Source organism: Struthio camelus, chromosome W (assembly GCF_040807025.1).
Source record: "Struthio camelus isolate bStrCam1 chromosome W, bStrCam1.hap1, whole genome shotgun sequence".
NCBI classification, from domain to species: Eukaryota; Metazoa; Chordata; class Aves; order Struthioniformes; family Struthionidae; genus Struthio; species Struthio camelus.
The window spans coordinates 55795476-55818559 of NC_090981.1; the positions used below are offsets into that span (position 1 = coordinate 55795476).

The 23084-nt window shown below is 42.4% G+C and overlaps 1 protein-coding gene across 3 annotated transcripts; it reads right to left on the bottom strand.

Moving 5' to 3' along the window:
* Positions 1-380: 380 nt before the first annotated feature.
* Positions 381-20284, bottom strand: LOC104147783 (interleukin-7 receptor subunit alpha). Of its 3 annotated transcripts, none has more exons than XM_068925987.1 (8): positions 20212-20284; positions 12779-12917; positions 11300-11454; positions 9743-9897; positions 8681-8855; positions 7900-7990; positions 5744-5819; positions 381-4355 (listed from the first exon to the last, which is right to left on the bottom strand). In XM_068925987.1, the coding sequence occupies exons 3-8, from the start codon at positions 11418-11420 to the stop codon at positions 3852-3854; spliced, it is 1122 nt and encodes a 373-aa protein (XP_068782088.1). In that variant the 5' UTR covers positions 11421-11454; positions 12779-12917; positions 20212-20284; the 3' UTR covers positions 381-3851. The 3 variants fall into 3 exon arrangements, with proteins under 3 accessions (XP_068782088.1, XP_009678916.1, XP_009678919.1); XM_009680621.2 differs by lacking the exon at positions 20212-20284 and adding an exon at positions 18739-19102; XM_009680624.2 differs by lacking the exons at positions 12779-12917; positions 20212-20284 and adding an exon at positions 18739-19102.
* Between the last annotated feature and the right edge of the window lie 2800 nt (positions 20285-23084).

The window sequence follows — 23084 nt, forward strand, 5'->3', positions numbered from 1 at the left end:
CAGGCAGGGATGGTTTTATGCTGGCCGACTGTCAGTGAGACAGAAGTGGGAAGAAGTGGAAATCTAGCTGTGCTTCGGCTCTCAGGGTGGTGGTGATGAAGGGGGAGAGAGAAAAATAATCCAAGACCTGGGCACAGCTTGGGGGTGCTTGTGAAGCCCCTTCTCAGCCAGGGTACAGCAGTTTGACTGCAATATGTCACAGCCTTGCCACCCCCCAAAGCAGCCGAACTTGTGTCCTTTGTACAATCTCCCTGCAGGCACATCACGGCCTCGTGCCACCTAGCTAAAGCCCACAGCATTATCCTAATTTCAGTGGCAGCAGAGTAAGGCTATCCTGACACATAAGCACAATAAGGCTGAATCAGAGTGCAATAAATATGTGGTGCAAATAGCCAGTCCTTTTAATACGGTAAAAATGTTATAAAACCAAGGATACATGTTATCTAATTAAATAAGACATAGGAAATAGAATGAATGTTTAAACCTCAGCAGCTATGCAAAAATATGACTACTACATAGGAAAAATATGGCTATTTCAGAGTAATTAAAGTAAATAAACATCACGTTTATAATATTCTTCTCGTATTATAGAACAACATACCTTTCTGGACAAACAGAAGGACCATTACTTACAGGTATCTTACTGTTTAAATAGTGCAAATAGATGTTTATGAAGTCCCTTTTAATCTTGTAAAGTGTATATATGAGTTCCAAATAAGCATAGTACATACTGTACAGGGGTTTTCTGATGGACTTTCGCTTCTTTCTCTATTTCCTTCTTATCTGTCATTGAGTTACCAGAACAGAGTATATTTCCAACACAATCTGTCTGCATCTACAATTGCACTGTGCAAGTCTTCATAGTACAAGCATTATTAGCAGCTATTTTTAAATGAAAATTTTTAAATGAAATACAAGCATTATAAAGCATTACAAAGCAAATGAATGTCCAGGGCTTTCATCTTTTCCTGTTGTGTTAATCAATGCGCTATTCTGTGAGAAACAGCAATAAAAACAATTCTGCAAAATATCACTGGACTACCTCGAGCCAAATCCTTGAGTCTTTTGCACACAGAGACCATAAAGTTGGCCCTGGTTGAATGTTCCCATAACATCGAGTAGAGCTGGAGAAGGTAAAGTACCATCTTGAGAGTGCTGTTTTCCTGCAGCAATCAATGACTTCTTAGTGGTTATTGCCAGTCAGAACAAGTTAGAGCAGCTCCGAGGATGAGAGGTCTCTTTTTACCCTGTATGACCCTGGGAATGTGAATATGTTTTGATAAAGGAGAATTTAAAGCAGCTAGAGGGACTAATAGGTCACAGGGAGATGAACCCCAATCCCAGAACATACCAAAGCAGCTTGGATTTCCCATGGCCACACTCCTTTTGGTTGTCATGCAACCCTGTGGCTATAGCAGCTTTATCTCCAAGTGTGTGCTTCACAATGCGTAGCATCCCAGAAGGACTGTGAAGTGACACAGCCTTCTGTGTGGCAGCATGTGGGGAAGCCCCATGGAGCTGGGTACAGAGCCCAGAAAAGGGGGATGGGAAGGACCTTGACTTCAGCAAGGCTTTTGATACTGTCTCCCATCACATCCTCATAGGGAAACTCAGGAAGTGTGGGTTAGATGAGTGGACAGCGAGGTGGATTGCGACCTGGCTGAATGGCAGGGTTCAGAGGGTTGTGGTCAGTGGCATAGAGTCTAGTTGGAGGCCTATATCTAGCGGTGTCCCCCAGGGGTCAAGACTGGGTCCAGTATTATTTAACTTATTCATCAGTGACCTCGAAGAAGGGACAGAGTGCTCCCTCAGCAAGTTTGCTGCTGACAATACAAAACTGGGAGGAGTGGCTGATATACCAGAGGGCTGTGCTGCCATTCAGAGGGACCTGGACAGGCTGGAGAGACCTCATGAAGTTCAACAAAGGCAAGCGCAGGGTCCTGCACCTGGGGAGGAATAACCCCATGCAGCAGTACAGGCTGGGGGTTGACCTGCTGGAAAGCAGCTCTGCAGAGAAGGACCTGGGAGTCCTGGTGGACCATGAGCAAGCAATGTGGCCTTGTGGCCAAGAAGACCAATGGTCTCCTGGGGTGCATTAGCAAGAGTATTGTCAGCAGGTCAAGGGAGGTAACCCTCCCCCTCTACTCAGCCCTGGAGAAGCCCCACCTAGAGTATTATGTTCACTTCTGGGCCCCCAATACAAGAGAGACATGAAGCTCCTGGAGCAAGTCCAGCGAAGGGCTATGAAGATGATTAGGGGACTGGAGCATCTCTCCTATGAGGAAAGGCTGAGGGAGCTGGGCCTGTTCAGCCTGGAGAAGAGAAGACTGAGGGGGGATCTCATCAATGTGTACAAGTATCTGAAGGGGGAGTGCCAAGAGGATGGGGCCAGACTCATCTCCGTGGTGCCCAGCAACAGGACAAGAAGCAACGGGCAGAAACTGAAGCACAGGAAGTTCCACCTAAAGCTGAGAAAAAACTTCTTGACTGTGAGGGTGACAGAGCACTGGAACAGGTTGCGCAGAGAGGTTGTGGAGTCTCCTTCCCTGGAGATCTTCAGAACCCGTCTGGATGTGATCCTGGGAAATATGCTCTAGAGGTCCCTGCTTGAGCAGGGGGGGTTGGACTAGATGATCTCCAGAGGTCCCTTCCAACCTCAACCATTCTGAGATTCTGTGATTCAGGGACAGGTGCCTTCCTCAGTAAGAACCTCAAGGAGATTTTTTTTTTTTTTGCATCATCTTTACAAGGTACAATGGCGTTTTTCTTTTCTTCTTTTCTTTTGAATATAGCTCTTCTAGTCACTGGCAGGATCCATGAAGCTCCATTGCCCTTCCTAGGTCAGATGTTACATCGGCAAGTTCAACGTATTCTCATGCAGCCACAGGCACTGGGAATAATGCTAGTGAACAAACATGCTAGCTCAGTCTTTCTGTCATGGAAACTACTCGCATGCTGCACTAATGCTTGCACAAGGGATGCAGAGAAAGACAATGTCATGCTTTTTGCAGGTCCAATCCGGTTTACAGGAAGGGCTAGGATTTCACTTTTCATTGATTTTGTTCCATTTTCTTAACTAAAAAAGGGTAGTAATGAACTACTGAATATCTTTAATATATAGCACAAGTACCTAAAGAGTCTAAAATCGCCTCCAGTGCAGATCTTCACCAAAAGCAAAAAGTGGCTATATGTGAGGTTTTACTTTGCCATGATCTCTCCAAAAAAAATAACTCTGAGAAAATGTCTTCGTAAAGTGATTCCATGTGCCATTTTCCCTGGGGACTCAGCAAGCTCCCTTCACAGTGATTAAGCTCCTGAATCCCTGGACAACTAATGCTTAATAGTAGTTCTCATTTACTGGGGTTTCACAAACTCCCAGAGTTCCTCCAACTGAAGGTGACTTACTCTTGACCTACCTCAGCTTAAAAGAGATCAGATTTTATTTAATTTGCATTTGTTGCCGTATTTCTTGTGTAGATGTTAATAAGAGCTTAACTCTTCAACCAACAGGTCAACAGAAGAGTTCACCAACATTTATGAGACACAGTATGAATCTCAGCTAGAAGTGCAGTATCATTGTCGTGGATTAATTAAATCTGAAAATTAAAGTCAGAGTGGATTACGTTTCATTTCTGTTGCAGTGAAGGTTGTTACTGGCACGCTGAGAATGGAGGTTAGGCCATAGATTGCTGAAATGCAGACAAATCCTCCTCCTTGTAAGTATAGCATTGCACAATGAGAAAGGTGCATTACAGAGATATGCTACTCTGATGCAGGAGGCAGGAGAGTAAAAGAGAAAAGTATCCTGCTTCTGTTACAGAAAAACAGTATTCCATTGTTTTTGTTATGGTTTACTGATTATTGTAAAAGCTGGACATTGTGACATATGCGTCTTCATTATTTGCTGACCTAATTTCACTGTTAGGCTGCATATGGGATACCGTGTCAGCATTTATGGGCTCTGGTCTGGGTTGGCCTGGGGGGCCCAAGGGAGGAGTGCAATGGAGGCCAGGTCCATCACTACACAGGGGCGTCTCATTGCTACGGCAGACTTCGTACATGCTGGAGCTGCTAAATTCTTCAATGACCGGAAATTGGCTTTTACCCAAGAGTCCATTCAAAGCTTCAGTTGGCCAGATTCCTCCGTAAGTCACAGGCAGGTTTAGTTTGCTTTTGTCTATCCCAGCAGAGCTCATCTTCAGGTTTGATCCACTCCAAAATTTTTCTGAAATATTTGCCTGCGGAGCAGCTGGCGGCTGTAGAAAACTTTCCATTTCAGCTTTTGCTTGAATGCCGTCCACTTTATGGATATGAACATAACCGAAACTCTCTGGGTTAAAGCTTATATCAAAATTCTGCATGGCAAAAGGAACACTGTGGTCAGTTAACAGTGGGCAGTGACTTAATAGAAAAGATGCTTTGATAATCCATCTGATTTTAGAAGGGTATTTATTTCTTTAACTCTAGAACTACCCTTGAACAGACTGACCAACAGGTTAGCAGAGAATTAGCTATGACCTAGCTCAAAATCCTTTCCTATTATAATTCAAATCTATCTAGTGGGGTCTTCCAGGCAGGGGCGCCAGAGAGGGTTTTATGGTCTGTGCAGCATGATAGTACTGCTTTACAGACTGTTCTGAGCCAGATATCTACTGCGCACCTGTCATTTCATAGGAATGCATGTGTTGACCCACACGGTTCCTTTCAGTTTTATGTTCCTGTGGGAAAGAAATGTTTATCATGACTTCCTGAAACATACTAGGGATCCCTGCACTAGAGAGTACAAGAGATAAAAGAAACTTTTTAGACCTCTGAAAATTAATAACTTGCTAATAATGCACTAAATGGAGACTGCTGTTCATTTGGCAAACTAGCACTGATGAGTTTCTCAGTGAAAAAATACACTAGGTGTAGTTGTAAGTCAACTGGTTAAAAAACTGCTACAAACCTTACAGTTGTAACATTTATCCATCAGGCCTTTGTGTGGCAAAAAGCAGTTCATGTACTTTATGGGACATGAGTAGTTCTGTTGGTCTATGAGGGGATATGAGCATTGCCAGCTACATTTGCAGAGGTCCCCCCATCCAGCCCCATGATCATAGCTTCACAGAAAAGTCTTGGATAGAAGTGACCTCTGGATTCCATCTGGTCCAACCTTCTGCCAGAAGCAGGACCTTAGGTGAGGTTATCCAGGACTCTGTCAAGCCAAGTCTTGAATATTTCCAAAGACAGAGTTTCTAACTCTTTTCTCAGTGACCTACACAATGTTTAATTGTTCTCACAGTGAAGATTTTTTTTTTCTTATACCCAGCTGAAATTTCCCCTGAAGTTACTTGGGTCTGTTTCCTCTTGTCCTGTCACTATGCATCCCTGTGAAGAGAGCACCTCCAGCTTCTCTACAGCTACCTTTTAGGTATTGGAAGGCTATGATTAGCTCACCTCTGAATTTTCTCTTTTTTAGACTGAGCAAACCCTATTCCTTTAACCTGTCAGCCTATATCAAGTTCTCTAACATGCTATAGTTTTTTTATGCAACTCAGCTCAGGCAGGTCATTGAGCTGTCTATTATACTCATACCCTTCAACAGCATCTGCCTGTGCAAATGCTTCCTCTCTTGAATGAAACTTAGAAGCCATTTCTGAAAGATGGCCTAGCCCATGCAGCAAATGCGCACAGTGTCATGGATGTTACTTATGTTCCCAATAGCCTATACTCTTGTAATAAGAACAATAGAAGTACATACGTTTTTTGGCTTCTTGCACAGTTGCTCCAGAGTTTTTTTATGATCAGAACGGTTTGGCCACACAGCGGGCTTGATTCTGAAACAGTAACGGTAGACAAAAAGGGGCTCAACAACAGCCAAAGAGAGATATGTTGAGATGTAGGAGGTTCATACTGCATCATTTGTACTAATTCTTGCAAAGTCTTAGGGGTGGCTTACATTACTCAGAGTAAACGGAAGAGAAGGCTCAGAATACAATAAAGGCAGGAAAAGAAGTTGAGATATAAAGGTCACCTAATAGTCATTGCTCTTTTGAATGCACAGATTGCCTTGGTTAAAGTAAGACACTTCCCCACTACTGGAAAAGCAGCAAATTGTGCTAGTAAAGGTCTCATTTAAATATGGCTATGTTAACTGGGTTTTGTATGGCAAAAATAACTTTTGCAAGTGGAACAAGCTGCTGTGGTTAATTGCACATTATCCCACTCCCTGGCCAACTGTCTGTGCTTCAGACATCTATGTTGTAGCCTTGTCCCATAGGTGTCATCTTATTGCCTTAATTAAGAAAGTTCTCTTGCTGTGCAACTCAAACCCTTCAGCTATGCTGCATCTAAAAAATATAGCCTCATTGACACGCAGTGTTGCAGAGATATAGATAATATAGATATAGATACAGATACAGATGAATCTGAATTTATATCTGTCTGTGCAAATACATATATGAAAACCCTCTTGCTTTTTAAAAAGGGGACCTCTGGGCTCAAAGGGTCTCACTGTCTAAAATGTGATTTTTTCAGAGATTTTTTATACATGCAGAACTTATAGCAAAGTCAGGAGAATTACAGGTGCTCAGGAACACTAAAAGCGAGGGATAGAAATGTCAAGTCACATTTATACTAGCAAATTAAGCAGCATGAAGGAGCATTCCCTGACAGACAACTCAGATGTGTATGCTGTTTAATTATTAGAATGGTCAATGGCATGGTTTGAGCAGGCCTAGCTAGCACATCTCCAGACAATCCCCACGTGTAACGCAGGAGTTAGCACAGCCCAAGGGTCGTCCGCAGCAGGCAGCTTGCATTTGTCCATATCTCTGGATATTGGCAGAGGTGGATGCTACGGATGGTGGCCGTTTGCATTGGCTGGTCTGAACACCACAGTACAGCCCTGGGCATTTTCCCTGCAAGTGGTTCATCTCTTATGGCTAGACTTAAGACTTTGTCATTTCAGATTCTAGGTCCACCAGATTATTTATTTATTTATTTTCTTAGATTTGTCTATTACAGAATCACAGAATCGTTTAGGTTGGAAGGGACCTCTGGAGATCATCTAGTCCAACCTCCCTGCTCAAGCAGGGTCACCTAGAGCATATTGCCCAGGATCACATCCAGACGGGTTTTGAAAATCTCCAGGGAAGGAGACTCCACTACCTCTCTGGGTATGTATTAGCTATGTATTATATATAATATATGTAACGCGTAAAGCTATATTATTCTAAAATACATTTACTATATTTACAGATACCTATCTACTGCACTGTAGCTAACAAATGAAAAAAAAAAACAGCAAAAAGACTGCCTCTGAAATACAGCCTTAGTACCAGCTCCTCCCTGACCACCTCGGAGGGGGAGGTAGAGCTTGGCTTCATCACACCAAATGTGACCTGCAGCAGGCTGGGCTTGTGCCTGACAACACCAAGACCTCTTCCCAGAGAGAGCTGCCACGTTGCTTTTGAAGGGGTCAAAGTGTGAACATCCTGTTGACTCAGCATATGAAAGAGAAAGAGACAATCTCTCCACTAAACAGTTTTCAAAAATCTTGGGACTTCACTAAAAGCCATGCTTTGCTGTCCTTTCTGAATCTTGCTCGAGGTTCATGAGTCAAATGTGCCTCCAGTGAAACACTGACACAGTGTTTTGTGCTGGCTTCAGATCCCAAAAGGTCCCAGTGTTTCAAGCTCAACACTGAAATCCGCTCTTAAAGTGGTAGAGGATAACAGCTTGTCTTCTGCCTACCAGCACTCTATCCTTGATTGCTCACTTCTTTTACTCTTTGCCTGCTTTTGGCTTGGTATAGAGGCCCAGAGATGGAAAGAGAACAGTTCACAAGTATAACAGGGACTGTTAGAATAGGATTGGCTTCCATCTCTTTTTCTGACACAAAAAGTCTTAGATTACCTGTTTTCCCAAAAAGTTAGGATCAGGACAATCATGACAACTGACAAAATGAATCCCAGGATGGAAAGTATAATCATGACCAAGTCAGTGTCTAAAGAAAAAAAAAAGAACATCTGCTATTGCATATAAATACCTCACTGTTAGCCACTGTAACTGTAATGTCTTTTCAGACACTAAATTAGAAATTAATGCCCAACATTGCATTTTCCTATCGTTAGGCTGATGCAGTAGTCAGTTTCTCCAAACTCCCTGAAGGTGGAGAGAGGAAAGCTCTCAGATTTTCAACATTTGATTGAACATTAAACTGCTTTCCCAGGTTGAATTAAAGCAGCTCAAAAAGTCTGCTATTGCCTCCAGCATGAGGAAGCTGTCACTTGCTGTATCTTTACAGCAGCACTGATGTGATTTTGAACTATATGGTGTGCCGAGGAGCCCTGAGGGCCCTGGAGCCTGAAGGAACTCTAAGGACTGGAAGGATTTTCTGTGCTCACAAGTGAAATGATGAGATTTTTGTCCTGTATCGTGTCTGAGATTAAAGTGATGTGTTTGCATAAAACCCTCTGCATCTGACCAGCTCACATCAGCCAACACCCCTCCCCGGGGCCGCGTTCAGTTCCCACAGGGCATGGCAATGCTCTTCCCCTCCCCTAGTTCTTGCCGTCACCACTGCTGGGGCAGCCAGGGAGTCAGGGTGTCACTGATCGCAGCGTGAGGGCCCCAACTCTACCTGCTCAGGCTGAGCTTTTTCTCACAAATGGAAAAAAATGTTTTCTGCCCTTACCTTTCTCTGTGGAGTGTTCCCCTGCTGTTCTGAAGCTCTTGGAAGTGCTCCAGTCACTCCATGTGCCCTTAAAATAATCTCCATTGGGCTTTGAACGGACTTTTACCTCATATGATGCATCTTTTTCAAGATTTTTCCCCAGTAATTTTACCTGCAGATATGGAGACTCTATTGTCTAAACACACACACACACACACACACACACACACACACACAAAAATCCATTAATTTTTCTAGAAAAGACAAAAAAAGCATCTTTCAGGTTAAACAAAATGCAAGTCCAAGCCATATTACTTAGAAGCAAACCATCTTAGCAAAGAAGTTTTCTAAACATTTCACAGAAAGACCAGAGAAAAACAGCTGACAGTGGGTTTCATTCAAAGAGCAGAAACTCTTTGGCTGGTCTTGCATAGCCTGAAATTTTCTGAAGAGGGTCCCAACACATGATAATCTATAGCTACAGCTGAAGGAGAGACTCCAAGCTGTGAAATATATATACATATTTTTTTGAAATTCTAAACTCTCAGCTATGCACAGATGTGAGTTCAGATGTGTCCTTGCAGGCCTCTACTGTTTGCTTTGTGTGTTTGCTTATTGTAAAGGTGATCATCACAGCATCAGCCTGGCTCGATAGCCAGGTAGTCAGGACAGAATCAGAAGAGAGATAAATGCCAACTAAGAGCTGGCTGGAAAATGGTGCTGGTGGCACAGAAAAATGGTGCTGGTGGCACAGAAAATAAGAACAAGGCCATCACAGCAAACATCATTACCAATAATATTCAGGATGGCTCTATTTCTTGATTATTTCTTCAATTTTCACTGCAAGGCACAAGTACAAATGAAGGAAGCTTCTGTAGTCCAGAAAAGTATCTATTAGACAAAGTTGCTGTCAGGCTGGAATTGTTTCAACTAATGAAATGTTTCAATGCCAAGCATTACATCTTTCCACGTTTTCAACTGGAGAACTGCAAAAGTGCAGATTTGGGTTTTTTACACGACATTGGCATTTCTGGTCATGTTAGTTTCAGAAATCAGTGTAAGCATGCCTACGTTGTCACTTACCTTCCAAATTCCTTCTTCCTGGTGATAGGCTATTTGGTGTATTAATTTGTTCTTTAAGTATTTCTTCCATGAGTGTGGGGTACTATAATGAATAAGATATTCATTTGCCTCCTTTTGATATGTGATGTTTATATCAAATGGTATTTCTGGCTTAACTGCAAATGATAGCAAAACAGGATATAACAGGAGCAGATTAATGCTACTACAAAACAAACAGGTTTAGAAAAGTCCATTCCAAGTTCGATCCGCTCCCGGTGACCTAGGGATAGTGTGCGTCTGGCCTGATCTGGACAAGCATAATGACAAGCTCCACTTTCTCGTTTCACGCCAGTCCCAAGTGGGCCTTGGTGTTCATCTACTGTGGCAGAGGAGCTCCTTGGTACGGCGTTCGCGGCAGGAACAGCACTCCCCCGGACTGTGACACTGAGTCCTTGGAAAATAATGCCAAAGCATCCCGCACCCCTGCACTAGCTATGCTTGGAGACCTGAAATTTGTTCTCTTTAACCAGGGCTCTGAGACTTCTGCCTTCAACTGAGAGTCTATTAAATTCCCTTTAAGGAGTAACCTGTCAGTCACCATGGCTGTCTCTTCAACATTAAGAGCTGTAACCGTGACTGTTAAGGACCGGTGTTGAAGAACAGCTTCAACCGTGGAAGCTGTTAAGAAGCCAGTGTTGACTATGCAGTAGTGTTATGATGCATTTACTGTGGCAAATCACTAAGCAACTGGAAAGCGGCTCTGTTAGGGGGCATTTCTAGGTGGTTTCTGGTCACAGTAAGTTGGCCCAGGCTGGCCCACAAACTGACATGAGGTATAAAATGATTGTAAAACTACTGGCCCAGTAAAGCCCATGCTTTATAAGCAAAGGACATCACAGCGTCTACTGCCAAAAGAAGGCAAATCAATGCAACTTCAGCGCAGAAAATAGCGCCCTATAAGGGCTTCTCTACAGCCCTCAAATGAGACAAACTCCTGAGAGAGTTAAGTCCTAAGCAACCCCTCTTCCCTCTGAATTCCCCATTTCTTAGCTCAAGCAGCTCCCCGCTGGGGCTTCGACAAACCCATTCGTGGGCCCTCAGTGTCCTTTCTGTGCTGCAGGGATCATGAACATCTACTTCAGACCGTTGATTCCACCAAGAAGCAAGGCATGGAAATCGTGCAACCTCACAAGCCCTGTGTGGGATTAAGAGTGTGGCTGCACTAGACATTCAGCTGTCAGCCCTGAAATTGCAGAAGTCCTAGTAAAAGATTAACAAAATGTCCCTTCTTGAGATTTCATCCAAGCCCCAGAATACCCATACAATTTGATCTACGTCAAGGTCTGGGCAAACAGAGTGTTATAATAAGCCAGAATTCAGCTGCACTTTTTGAATGGAGGTTAACCGTGCTTGGTTTTGAAGGAAGGGGAACATCACACTCCACTATAACCACGGATCCTCTCCTAGGATACTATTTTATGTTACCTCTTTTTCATTTGGATTAATCCTTAATTTTTGTGCTGGACTACTTTTTTCCCAGTAGTTTATATGTTATGTGCAAAATGTTAGGTGTCTTACCAATGTCAGTTACAATCAGACTCCTGCAGATTTTTCTTTTTATCCCAGAGTCCATGCAAACGTCTCTGTTTGAGAGTATATCAGTGAATTGCAAGAAATACGCATCTTCCTGTTTCTCCATATTGGAACATACATAATTTCTGTCTTCCTTGGTACTGTGGACCAAAGTGACACAACATTAGTTTTCTCTCAGTCTTACTATAAAACAGTTAGGGATCAATTCTGATTGTTCATTTCACATTAACTGAAGTGAGATTCCATATAAATAAGAAATAAGAAACAATATCATGCAAATGAAGACATTAAAAGTTTGATACTGTTTTTAGTCACAGTCTGTGAGCATACTAATCAAGCAATGTGAACCACAGTAAGAGTCCTGGAGCTCTCCAAGAAAAAAAAAAAAAGCCATTATTTAATTGGATATATATGTGTTTAAATGTATTTTTGAACATGATCTTACTGCTGCCATTTTTAAATACAGAGCAGTATGTTTGGATACTCACTGAAGGCAATGAGAAATTTCTAACTGACTGCAGTGGAAGCAAATACAGGACCAACACTTAGCCAGGCTGTAAGGAAATCAGTGGCACAATTTCACAGGTATAAATATATCTGTGTTCCTTCATCTGTGTGACTCCTGTGACAAAGGACTATCATAAAATTTCAATCAAACCCCAGAATTAAAGCCATGAAAATAGAAAATAGAAAAATTCTAACAAACAAACTAGTTGAAAATAAGTAGTGATTAGAACAGCAAGATGCAAAAGACAAAAAAATCCACTTTTGCTGACTGCCGCAATACTTTCAGTTTCAGGAAAGGGAAAAGCAAAAGTATGCAAAATAAACAAAATTTGAATTTCGTCAGCTAGGTCCATCAGTGACAAAAACAAGGTGGAAAAGAGTTTCATGCCCTCAGATAGAAGTGGAGATGACTGACGTGTTTGGTAGCTGCTTGCGTGTTTGTATACTCATTCTAGTGTGTATTTTTGTGTGTGAGAAGACAATTGCTTAATTTTGATCTTGAATGAGATAATGGTATTTTCCCCTCAGTGGAAAATTGGGCTTCTCACCAAAGAATTTTGTGTAGAAAGGACCTGCCTCTTCAAAAATGTTCCTACATTGTTTTATTTGACTGTCATCTAGTTTAGAAGGAAAATGCTCTTTGTGTATGCTCAGCTTCACCAGTGATAACATACGGTCCAAAACAACAGAAGTAAGATCAGGACTATTACAGACATTATAATGCACATTACAGATCCTTTCATCTAATTCTTTTTCTTATTTGGGGATAAGATTCTGTTTCATTAAACTCTTATTTTTTGCTGAATATAGTATTCAAACTTGGCACAACACTCCAAATCAGAACTTTGTCTATTTTTTCCAATCCTCTTTCCCAGCATAGGTCAGTGTGATTAACTGGTTCTCTGCGTTTAGGCTTCCCAGAAGTTTTACCAAAGGACAGGCAGTGACATCGCTTACCACACAGCCAGGATATAGTTAGTGTTGTGAGGAGGCAGCTCTGTAAGATTGCAAGTCAAGCTGCTATAGGAATCCTTAAATTCCAGCTGACTGAAACAGTTAATGTCCAAATTGTCTGGTTCATCGTCTCCAAAGGTCCCTAAGGAGAAATTCACAGAATACTGAAGAAGTAAACCAATTAGTTTATCTGTTTTACAGAGCCATTGTAAAACAGGTTGTTTCTTTAAGTTGTGGCCTAAAAGGAAGAGGATCAACCTACCAGTTCTGTAAAAGACGAAAGCTTGTTCAAAAAGAAATGAAAAGCCACTTACACCTTTCAAGGTTGCTCTCCCTGCACATGACTGAAACCCACCCACTCAGAAGGTACTAAGGTGTGCTCCGCATCATCAGTTTTTTGTGAACTGTAAAATGACACTGCGTAGCAGATAGCTCAATCAGACAAGACACATGTTCTTTTGTTAGTCATGGTCAAGGAAGCGTGCTGAAGTCATCTCGGAAACCTTCTATGTGAAAAAGTCCCAGGATAGGCTGCAAAGCAGGGAAAATAAATAAATTGTTCACTGTGCAATTTAGTGCCTTACAACTTTGATGTGGCCATTCTAGCCAAGGACAGGGCAATTCTAGTTTTAAAAGTTATAGATTAACTTCATACCAAGAAAAAGTAGGACACACTGCATTTGAAAATCCCCTCAGAACTTTCTCAAGCAGGTTTTCCAATTAGAAACTACAAAACACTGCTAGCCCCTGTCATGCAAAGGGTAGCAAGACATGCTCATGAGGCCCATTGAAAAGCAGAACATTTATGTCAAGGACCAAAACACTCTTGAAAATGAACAGAAGTGTGCACTGAGAGATATACTCAGCATGATTACTGCCAGCAGTGTGCGGGGCTGATGCACAAGACTAGTGTCTTCTCAAGGGCAAGGGCTAGTCTCTACAGGAGTTTTTTGCACAGGAATTTCAGATCAGGAAAGCCTGCAGCACATCAAGCATCTTGTAACTCTGAAGCAGTAGATCCACCCTGGAGGATGCAAGAACAGCATCCTTTGCTGTGCCTGCAGAAGGACGAGCCACCCTGCAGACATCTGAGAGTATCAGTGCAGCATCTTCCTGCCCCTGCCCTGATCATGCTATGAAAGTGCAGCCAGTTTCCAGATTCCTGAGGAGACTGGAACATGATATAGGTAGTTTTAGAAAAACAGGAGTATTTTGCTGTCATGAGGCAATTGAGTCCCATAGCATGTTCTGACTGTATTGCAGCCTTCTCCGAAATGTCACAAATTCAGGCTCAGGAGGGAAAGCTGAAACTTTCTGCTAGAACACATGGCTTTCTGCAAATTTGCCTCGATGACTCATAAAACAATTACAATTTGACTAAGAGCATATGTCTCATGTCCTGCACTCGGTATACATGAGGCCAGTGAAACAAAAACTGATGCTTTTGAAAGGAGTCCTTTCTGGCAGAAACTGCCAATTCAGTGGGACTTCATGAAATCTCACCCACCATAGCTGAATGATCAATGAAAGGGTTACTGTGATGAGCCCTCAAGTAGGTCCTCAGGGGGAGGAACACCTCTGCTCCTTTATCAGCGGTTAAGGATCACTGTGATGATATATAACCCTCTCCCTGAATATCTTCAAATTCCTGATCCACCCCCCACCTTTGATTCTTTCCTATCTGCTTCTCTTAGATGTGGCATTCCCATGTGCTGCCACAGAGAAAACAAGAACCTGGCTGCTCACGTGAGAAGAGAGATTCACCTATCTGCACAAACAACGTGGGGAAATGCCCATGGAAACAGTTCCATTGGAAAATCCCTCTCAGAGAAAATGATCCTTATCGCTGATGTTGCACAGGTAAATTCGAATCACTGAGGGGTGACTGGCTACTTGAATACTGTGGTTCATAGTTATATACCAGTGAAACATCTTTATATTACTGTAGCTACCGCATGTCCCGTGATCCCTGGCAAACGCTGCCAGCATACAAGGAGACCTTGCCCTGAATGGGAATACCACTGAAGATCCCAAATGGTCACGATTTAACAACGGAAAGAAATCAAGGGCTAGTTTTTTGATTGCTTTAAAATGTAAATAAGGAGCAGCATCCATCAGGGTCCTCATCAGCCAATGTTTCCTGCTGACATCAAAGCTGAGAAACATCTGGTGTGGGGTACATGAAGTAATTCAGAACTGCAGCGAAAAATGCAAATGCAGTGCTGACTGGGGCTAGGAGGAAGGCGCCTGTGACAAGCATCCGTGGTGGGCAGCAGGAGCGAGGAATACAGCATTTGATGCTGTATTAATTCAGAACTTGGAGCCTGCTGCTTTGAAAGGGTCAGAGCTACCTCTGAGCTAAGATTTAGTGGCCATTTGCTACCACGAGCAACAGGGGCTAAGAAGCTACGAAATATCTTCTCTTCTCACAAGAGATCCCATGTTCTCTCTTCCAAGCTCTCCTTGAAGGATGAGGAAATGTGGCCTCTTTTACTAACGCTGCCAGTTTGTGGGGATACTCTGTGCAGCATAGGCACATACAAAGCCAGTAGTGGAGTAACCTGGTTGATCATCAGCATTTAAGACAGAGAAACAGAGGACAGTGCAAATCGAGAATAAGCACAGCAGCAGTTTCACACAGGTGAAAGTCTTGATCACCACAGCCTTGAGCCATCTGAACAGATATATATGTACAAAAATGTGTATTACATGTAATTATTGATGTGTGGGTAAAAGTGCATGCGTACATATACATATATTCAAAAAACAGGGGAAGACAAGTGAGCTGAAATGAATCCCTACTAAAAATATTTTAGATAGACAGGTAGATACACCCAAAGTCTACATACACAGATATGTCACGTTCAAAGCATCACTAAGACCTTAGATACAAATACCGGGAGCTTGGTTTATTTACAGTTACCACAAGACAGCATTAATACTTATGAATTAGGATGACTTCTCTTCATTTATATATGAGATATAGATTGCTTGGAGCTTTATGTGTATAAAAATGACATGCACCATATTTTGTATAAACACACAAAACTGATAAGTATCGTACTAATAAGTATCATGTCAGGAAAAATCTTTCAGCTGTCTGCTACTGCTTTACTGAAAAGTGACAGAAGTTTTAAATTATTTTCTATAAGATTGGCTGCAAAATCAAAAGAAAGAAAAAGTTTTTGTCTTGCAGTTCAAATAGTCATTGAATTTTTAACTAGCATAGCTCACCCTTGGGTGCAGGACTTTACCTGTCAGCCCCTGAACGTTCACATTGTGTTTATATGGTTCCTTATTCGTGGAAATCACATTCTAACCATAGAATATATGATAATTAAACCTCATGACTGGTGTTAAGTATGCAATTTGAAAAGCTTTTTCTGGTACTAATACTACACAAGCTGACAGTAAATTTACTTTTCGCTGACATGTATACTTAGGTAGCCCCAGTTACGCTTCCCTAAACCTCAAAAACACTGCACACAAATGTGTTCACTATGCAAATGGTTTTGATGACTCCAACGCTGCTCACACTGGTAAGGGTTCTTTATGCACTTAAAAGTTCACGAGATGATAATTTTTTTCCTTGAGAAGACCAGACCACACCTCTGAGCCTGGGTCTGCTGAAACCAAGGCAGAGCTCAGTATGGAGAGATTCTAACGGGATTAAAACTAGTCTCATAGTTACAAGCATGGCATGTCCTTCACAGGAAGTGGTTGGCTCTTGAGCTTGGACAGCACCCAGCCGAGTGGTCCCAGTCACAGCAGGAGCCCTGTGAACCCTTATACTAAGAGAAGAGTACCAGCAGAGCCTGTGCGCATGCGTAAACTTTATGCTCTGAAGCCACCAGGACTAACTACAACACACAAAACCAAAGGCACCTGTAAATGCAGGATCAGTGACTGAATTTTCCATGTAGATGAAATGACTGTTTTCACAGACAGTCCTGTGAAATTTCTAGTCCCAACAGCAACAGACTGAATGTTGACTGGATTTAGGATTAATCTGATTCAGGGAGAAATCATTTTAATCAAAACAGTTTTGATGTGGGGTGGACAAACCACACAGTCTGCGGAGGAGGGCCATTTCAGTCAGCTGTCCTGCCCACTAACACCTAGTAAGATGCTGCCTCCAGCTTTCCCTTGCCTGTCCCTTCCCGCCCCACTGCAGCCACTCTTTCCTTGTGCTGCCTCATAGCCCTCTCGTGGCTTTTGGGGATCTCCACCTACCTCTGCCTGGCTGTGCGTGGCAGAAAGAGAGGAGAGGGAGCTGAGGGGACAGTCTGTGGCTTATAAAAGAGAAGGAGGTGAAGGCAAGAGCAGTAATGAACTTTTTCCCTCCTCTGCTCATGAGAGGGGGTGAGATCGTGCCTGCATCCTGCTGCAGCTTGGCTGGCGGCACTTCATCAGGAGGCAGGGCAAGAATGACAGTCCGACGGGGAAGGCTGAAACATTCATCACCAGTGATTTACCCTGGGTTGTTTAACTTGTTGGCCAAAGCCACGCAACTCATAAAGAAAGCATTAAAGATGTTTATTGCTCAATGGGGACTTTCCAAATGTTTGTTTCCAGGCAAAGGATTAGTCCTGATTTACTGGAAGTTGGTGAAAAGGCTAACCAAGGACAGGTCCTGTCATATTTGCTCTAAGGAAGTCCTGAAGATTTCAGTGACATCAGCTATAAATCATTAGTGTTGACCACTCACCATAGTAACCGCTTGCAAAAACCCAGCTCTAAGCAACTGTAAGGCATATAAACGAAAGGCAAACAGAAAAAACAAGAGTTTGTTAGATGCAGATCTAAGCTGTTCTCTGTTTTCTTCTAAATGATAAACTTATCATGCATATCCTATGTAAGTGTCTATATAGCTATACATGTTTATGTACACACATGTTATAATACATGACAGATAGGGAAAAAAAGGAGATCCTCATGATTAGATCTGTGAGATGGCATAGGTGCACACACATTACCTTCCTAAAAACCAGAACTATTGCTCCTAAACAATGAAATTCTGGAACTGTAAAATTACTGTTAACTGAGCGATTGTCCATGTCCCCCATGCACAGTGCAACAGACTCTATCGGTGCTGTTTACATGAGTGAATAGTGCTGGACAAGTAAAAGTTTAAAATATTTGGGGTTGCATCTGCAAATCCAGTTTTCCATCTCTCTTGTGAGAAAAGAAACAGAAGATTGAAAGAGAGTGGTTTTATTGTTGCTCTTTATATTTTGCTTTTTAATTTGGATAATTCTGCTGCTAAATAATTTTCACCCGTCTAAATGAAATAATGAAATCTGCTGTAAGTCTGAATTTAAATGGTTGAATTAATTTATAATTCTTTGGTGTACAACTGATGGATGCTCACTAATGATGGGCTGCTGAGAAGCTGCTGGTTGAACTGCTGCCTTAGTCACACTATAACGGAGACTGGGACTACCTTCACATATAACCTTTGGAAGAAAAAAAATGTTTGGATTTTGAAGTGGAATAGGTTGGACTAAGTTTGTGTTATATTAAAGACTAAGTTTGTGTTATAGTAAAACATTTTCTTTGGAAGAAACTGCCAAAAGCAAGAAAAGTCAGAACCTCACCCTTTTCTGACAGCAGCTCAGAGTGATTATAGCGGACAAAGGAATGAAATGGGTCCCTACCAACAGGCATAACTCTTCACATCATAAAAACTAAATATAATGAGAAAGGCTAAACAGGTCTGATCTTGCACGCCCTCTGTGTACAGCTATCATCTCTGTGATTTTATTACAATTTGGACATCACAAGAAAAGCAGATCTGGGAATTCAACAGATAATCCTCCAGTTCCACATTCATCTAAGGTACTGGCACTAACAGAAAGAGCCCAAAGACTAAAACACGTTTTACCCAGCAGTTACATCTTGGAACTCTTAACCCAGGTTTTCAAGATCATACACAGTGGAAAGATGAACATGAAATGACTCACCATCACCATCTGCTGAGGTGCAACCACTTTCCCCAAAAGTGGTATGAAGAAACAAGAAGAAAATGCTCAACACAGTACTCATTTGTGTCATCCTGAGCTAGCTGCATGTGTGCAGTACGTGTGTGCACAAACCACTTGTTCAGTTACTTTATACTAGATGACAGAACAAACCCATTGCCTGATAAAGAGACCACAGGCAGAGGGAAACGTAAACATGCCGACAAGGATGACTGGTGGTAAAGAGCAGGAAGCTGGTGTGAAGATAATAGCAGAGCTTTTATTTTGAAACATGCTTCCCACTTCAAAACTAAGGGCCTGATCCATTAAGTCCATTGAACTCACTGGGCAGAATCTGGTTAAGTCCAGTGAGTTGGGGGCAAATTTCTTGGATCATACCCCCAGCTTTGCTAGTGGGATTTTTGCTGCTGATTTCCCGGAGAGCATTGTTCAGTCCTTAGGTCAGGCGGCTTAACTCCAAAGATAGCCACAAAGCAGAGAGCTGAATTCTACCCTCAGTTTCAGTTGCTTAGTTCCTTGCATCCACTTTCCTCTCAATGTAGCCACATGGTTCCAAGGGAGAAAAAATTCCAGCTATGAATTGCCACTATTTATTCTTTAAGTTTTGGCATTGTAGAAGTCCCAAAAACGGCAATGCTGACCCAGACAAGTTGCTATCGAAAAGACTAATCCTGCAAAACCCTACTCCTAAGAACAAAGTGGTGCATCTTGCAGTTTTTCGAGCTTTGGACAAAACAGAGGCAGAAAGAGGAAGATAAAGAGGAGGTGTTTAATATTTCCTCTGCACACTTTCTGCAGCTCTGTACACCAATGCACACCAGAGGGTAATACAGGGCTAGGCTCATTGCTGACTGATGTGGCTGGCTGCAAGTGAACATAATCAAAGGAAGAGAGCAAGCACTGACATAGCATGGGATGCACTAAAAAAACTTTGTGTTGGGGGCGTAAAGGAAGCAGAAGGTGAAGTTGGTAATGGTGCCTGAGCAAACAGAAAAAAACGATGACACTGAAAAGAAAGAGACTCACATTGCATGAGCCACAGTGGCTTTTTAACTTGGAAGGAAAGAATTTAAGCCAAGCACCAAAATGGTGAAAGCTCAGCCCTCACATCTAGGAATGTGTCCTTCTTCCAGGGCGGACTCTCTCCTGGTGTCGCTGCCTGCCCTGGGGAGGGAGTAGCAGGCAGCCAAGCTGCCTAGGCACCGGGGGGATGTTTCCATCCCATCACCTGCCACCCTTTAATGGGAAGAAGTGGTTGCCTTTGCGTAACAGCTCAGCGGGGCTACCTAGGACCTGGTAGCTCCCCGTATCTGTGCCAGGTGCCTCCTTGTGATCCCCACCTTGAGGGTCCCCACAGAGGGAGAGTGATCCCTGAAGACTCACTAAGCCTAGGCAGACACAGAAAAATGGGGTTGGATTTATCTGACAAAATGTAGGTATTTACGGTGTACATACCTATGTCAGGGCTTCTTGTGCTTCATTCACTGGCCTTTACAGCCAGTGGAGAGCAGCAACTTCTTTTAAGACATGATTCATTCCATCCTGAAATAGACATTTAAAAGATGAAATTTACCCCCCTAAATATGTCTATCTCTTCACTGGCCACAAAATGAGTCCGAGGTGAGTCAGGGACAGATGTCTTCTTTGCAGACCTCCAGGATAAATCCCACCCACAAAGCAGGAAAGCCCTGTCAGGCGGTAGCAGCCTCCCATACCAAGGAAAGCAGGTGTTAGGCAAGGCACCGCGGCTCGGGAGCTCTGGGCGAGACCTCCTCTGTTCCTGCAGCTTCTCCTCACCGCTCCACCACAGACCATGGCGTTGGCATGGCCCCCCTTCAGTCCTCAGCTTGGCTTCACCTGCAGAATTATTTGGGGCACAGCACCCATTTGTATGCCATCCCTTCAAGAAATATACTCTTTCAGAGGTGTTGGTCAGATAGTGTGACTTCAGGAACATAGTTAGTCTCATCTCTTCCTCCTGAGTTTCCTCTGTTTGACCCCAAGCTCACTGAAGCCAAATTTGACTCAAATAGACTGGGATTCCATGACTTCATGTCCCTAAGGCCTATCCTCTCCGCCTCCTTAAATAAACATTAGAAAAGTCTATTTAAGGATTTAAGCACATAGGTTAGTAATATTCAATATAATATTATTCTGGAAACCCTCAAGCTAATTTCTACTAGAAATATCAAAAATAATGGTTCTGCTGAGCAAACTGATCACTATCCGGAAATGACACCTCCTCACTTTAAGTTTGTCTTGTTTATAATTGAGTGGGCTATGACTTTGATTTTTTTTTCTTTTTTCCTGTTTCAGCTGAAGCAAACTTTTAAAAAAAAGACTTTTTAGACATAATATTTTGGTTGAACATTGAACAATCTTATTATCAGAACTGTGCTGCTCAGGGGATTTCCATGTTGTCATAGTTGCATTTTGTCTGGGTGGGGAAACAAGGGACCACAATGAAATGAAAAAAATTGTATAAAGATAAACCCTGAAGTAAAAATACATTTTGTTTTACTTCTGGGGCTCTGCTTTGAAAGCTGTTTGATCTCTAAGAGGTATTTGGATCTGTCAGTCTCACCTGGTTGCCTCTCTCTAATGTCCTGGATATAGGAAATTAGATCTGTGAGAATTCAAATCTTAGGGTAGCTGAAGTGTTAGTACCAGGAGAGGTTGAAAGGAGACTGCATTACTCTTTGTTTATTATAGATTTGCACTGTATCTGTCTCCTAATTCAGGAGTACACAAAAGAAATTTTCCTGAATTTGAGCTTTAAGTTGGGCAGAGGGATACTTTTGCCAGCCACTTGTGGCTGCTTCAGGAACTCTAAAAACATAATGGATCAGGTAAATACACAAGTTTTTAAAAAGCGCCGTTTAAGGCAATGACTGCAAAGAATTCCATAATTAATTCTCTCACCTCTGTAAGACTAACAGTTAAAGCAGAGAAGAGTTTAGAAGGTCCAGCAAAAAGATACAAGTGCTCCCTTGGTCTATTAGCCCTCATTAGCTTCAGGTCCCAAAACTCTGCTTAGAGGTTCTCATTTATTCTATCCACTGTTACATTTTTGGCCACAAACGAAGTCCAGGCTGCTGACACCACAACTGGAGAAAGCAAGTTTTTTCATGTGGCCCTCGTTTCTCAAGTGCACACAATCCCTGCAGTGTATCAATTCCTCCGCGTTTCCTGTTGACCATTCCACAGGGTCCATCACCTCCATGGATTACCAGTCGCATTTCAGCTGCTAATAACGACTAATCAAGCAAGTCATTTACAAGTTAGCAGTTCTGTTTGCTTCTCACGCAGTTCATTTGTCCACTTGTTTCTGATCTCCCTGAGGATACAAAAGTCAGTTTCAATTCTGTTTTGGCTCCAAAATATGGAAAAGACTTCTGTATATAATCTAGATTTAATTCTGCCATCAGCACCCGTTTAGAAAGATGAAATGGATAGATCCCACCCTTCTATCTGCTATGCTCTTCAAGTATGCTGGTTCAGAGCACTCAGAGCAATCCCAAAGCCTCTGTGGGAGCCCAGTGAAGCAGGTCCTCCAAACTCATCACCTTGTGAAGCTATAGAGACAGCTCACATAGAGTGGTGCTAGGAGGACATGGCAGTCCTCATTTTTTCAGGAACTCATTTAGTGTGTCCTAGTCAGATACTTAAGGATAAACTGGTCATTGAGTTTTGGACTGTGAGGGAACTTTTCTCATGTTTATGAGATTTGGCAGGAACTGTTGGGCTTGTCTTTCTCTGTGGCATTGAGGGTACTCTGCTCCTTAGCCTATTAATAAATTGCATTCCTCTGTCATAGAGCCAGAGTGTTGGTCCTTCTGCCTGACCTTTTCTGACCTGCCTGCTGTCTTCCTTTCGCTTTTTTTTTTTTTTTTACTCTCAATAGTCATTTTGGATGGGTGCAACAAACTATCCCATGGCCTGTTGTAAGGGGTGAAATGTGGAGGTTGGGGAGATTCTCTGGCTGCACACCTATGGCATTGCTCCTCAAAGATGTAGGGGACTGGAGAAGATGATGATAGAATTTCCTTTTCTTTCTATGGGCCATGGGTGCTGATTCAAGGCAGCTTTTTGATACTTATTTAGGTCCATCCTCCGTCACAACAAGTTACATTTGTATGCAGCTTAAACATGCTTCTAAGTCCCATTAAATTAAAGCTTCAAGAAAAAATTCCCTTAAAACTCTTTAAAAAATCTATCGTAGATGTTTCTTTAGGTTGTTGACAGAAAGAAAAATTGGGGGAGTCCATGCCGCTGTGAAACAGAATTTAGGAATTTCAATAAACACTTGAAATTGAGATGCTGATAAC

Coding starts and splice junctions, on each gene's coding strand:
- LOC104147783 (XM_009680621.2), bottom strand. CDS start 18,829: ATGACACAAATGAGTACTGTGTTGAGCATTTTCTTCTTGTTTCTTCAT. Junction 5,820..7,899: donor CTAACTTTTTGGGAAAACAG/GTAATCTAAGAC, acceptor TTACTGTTTCAG/AATCAAGCCCGCTGTGTGGC. Junction 4,356..5,743: donor TGTGCAAGAAGCCAAAAAAC/GTATGTACTTCT, acceptor TTTGCCATGCAG/AATTTTGATATAAGCTTTAA.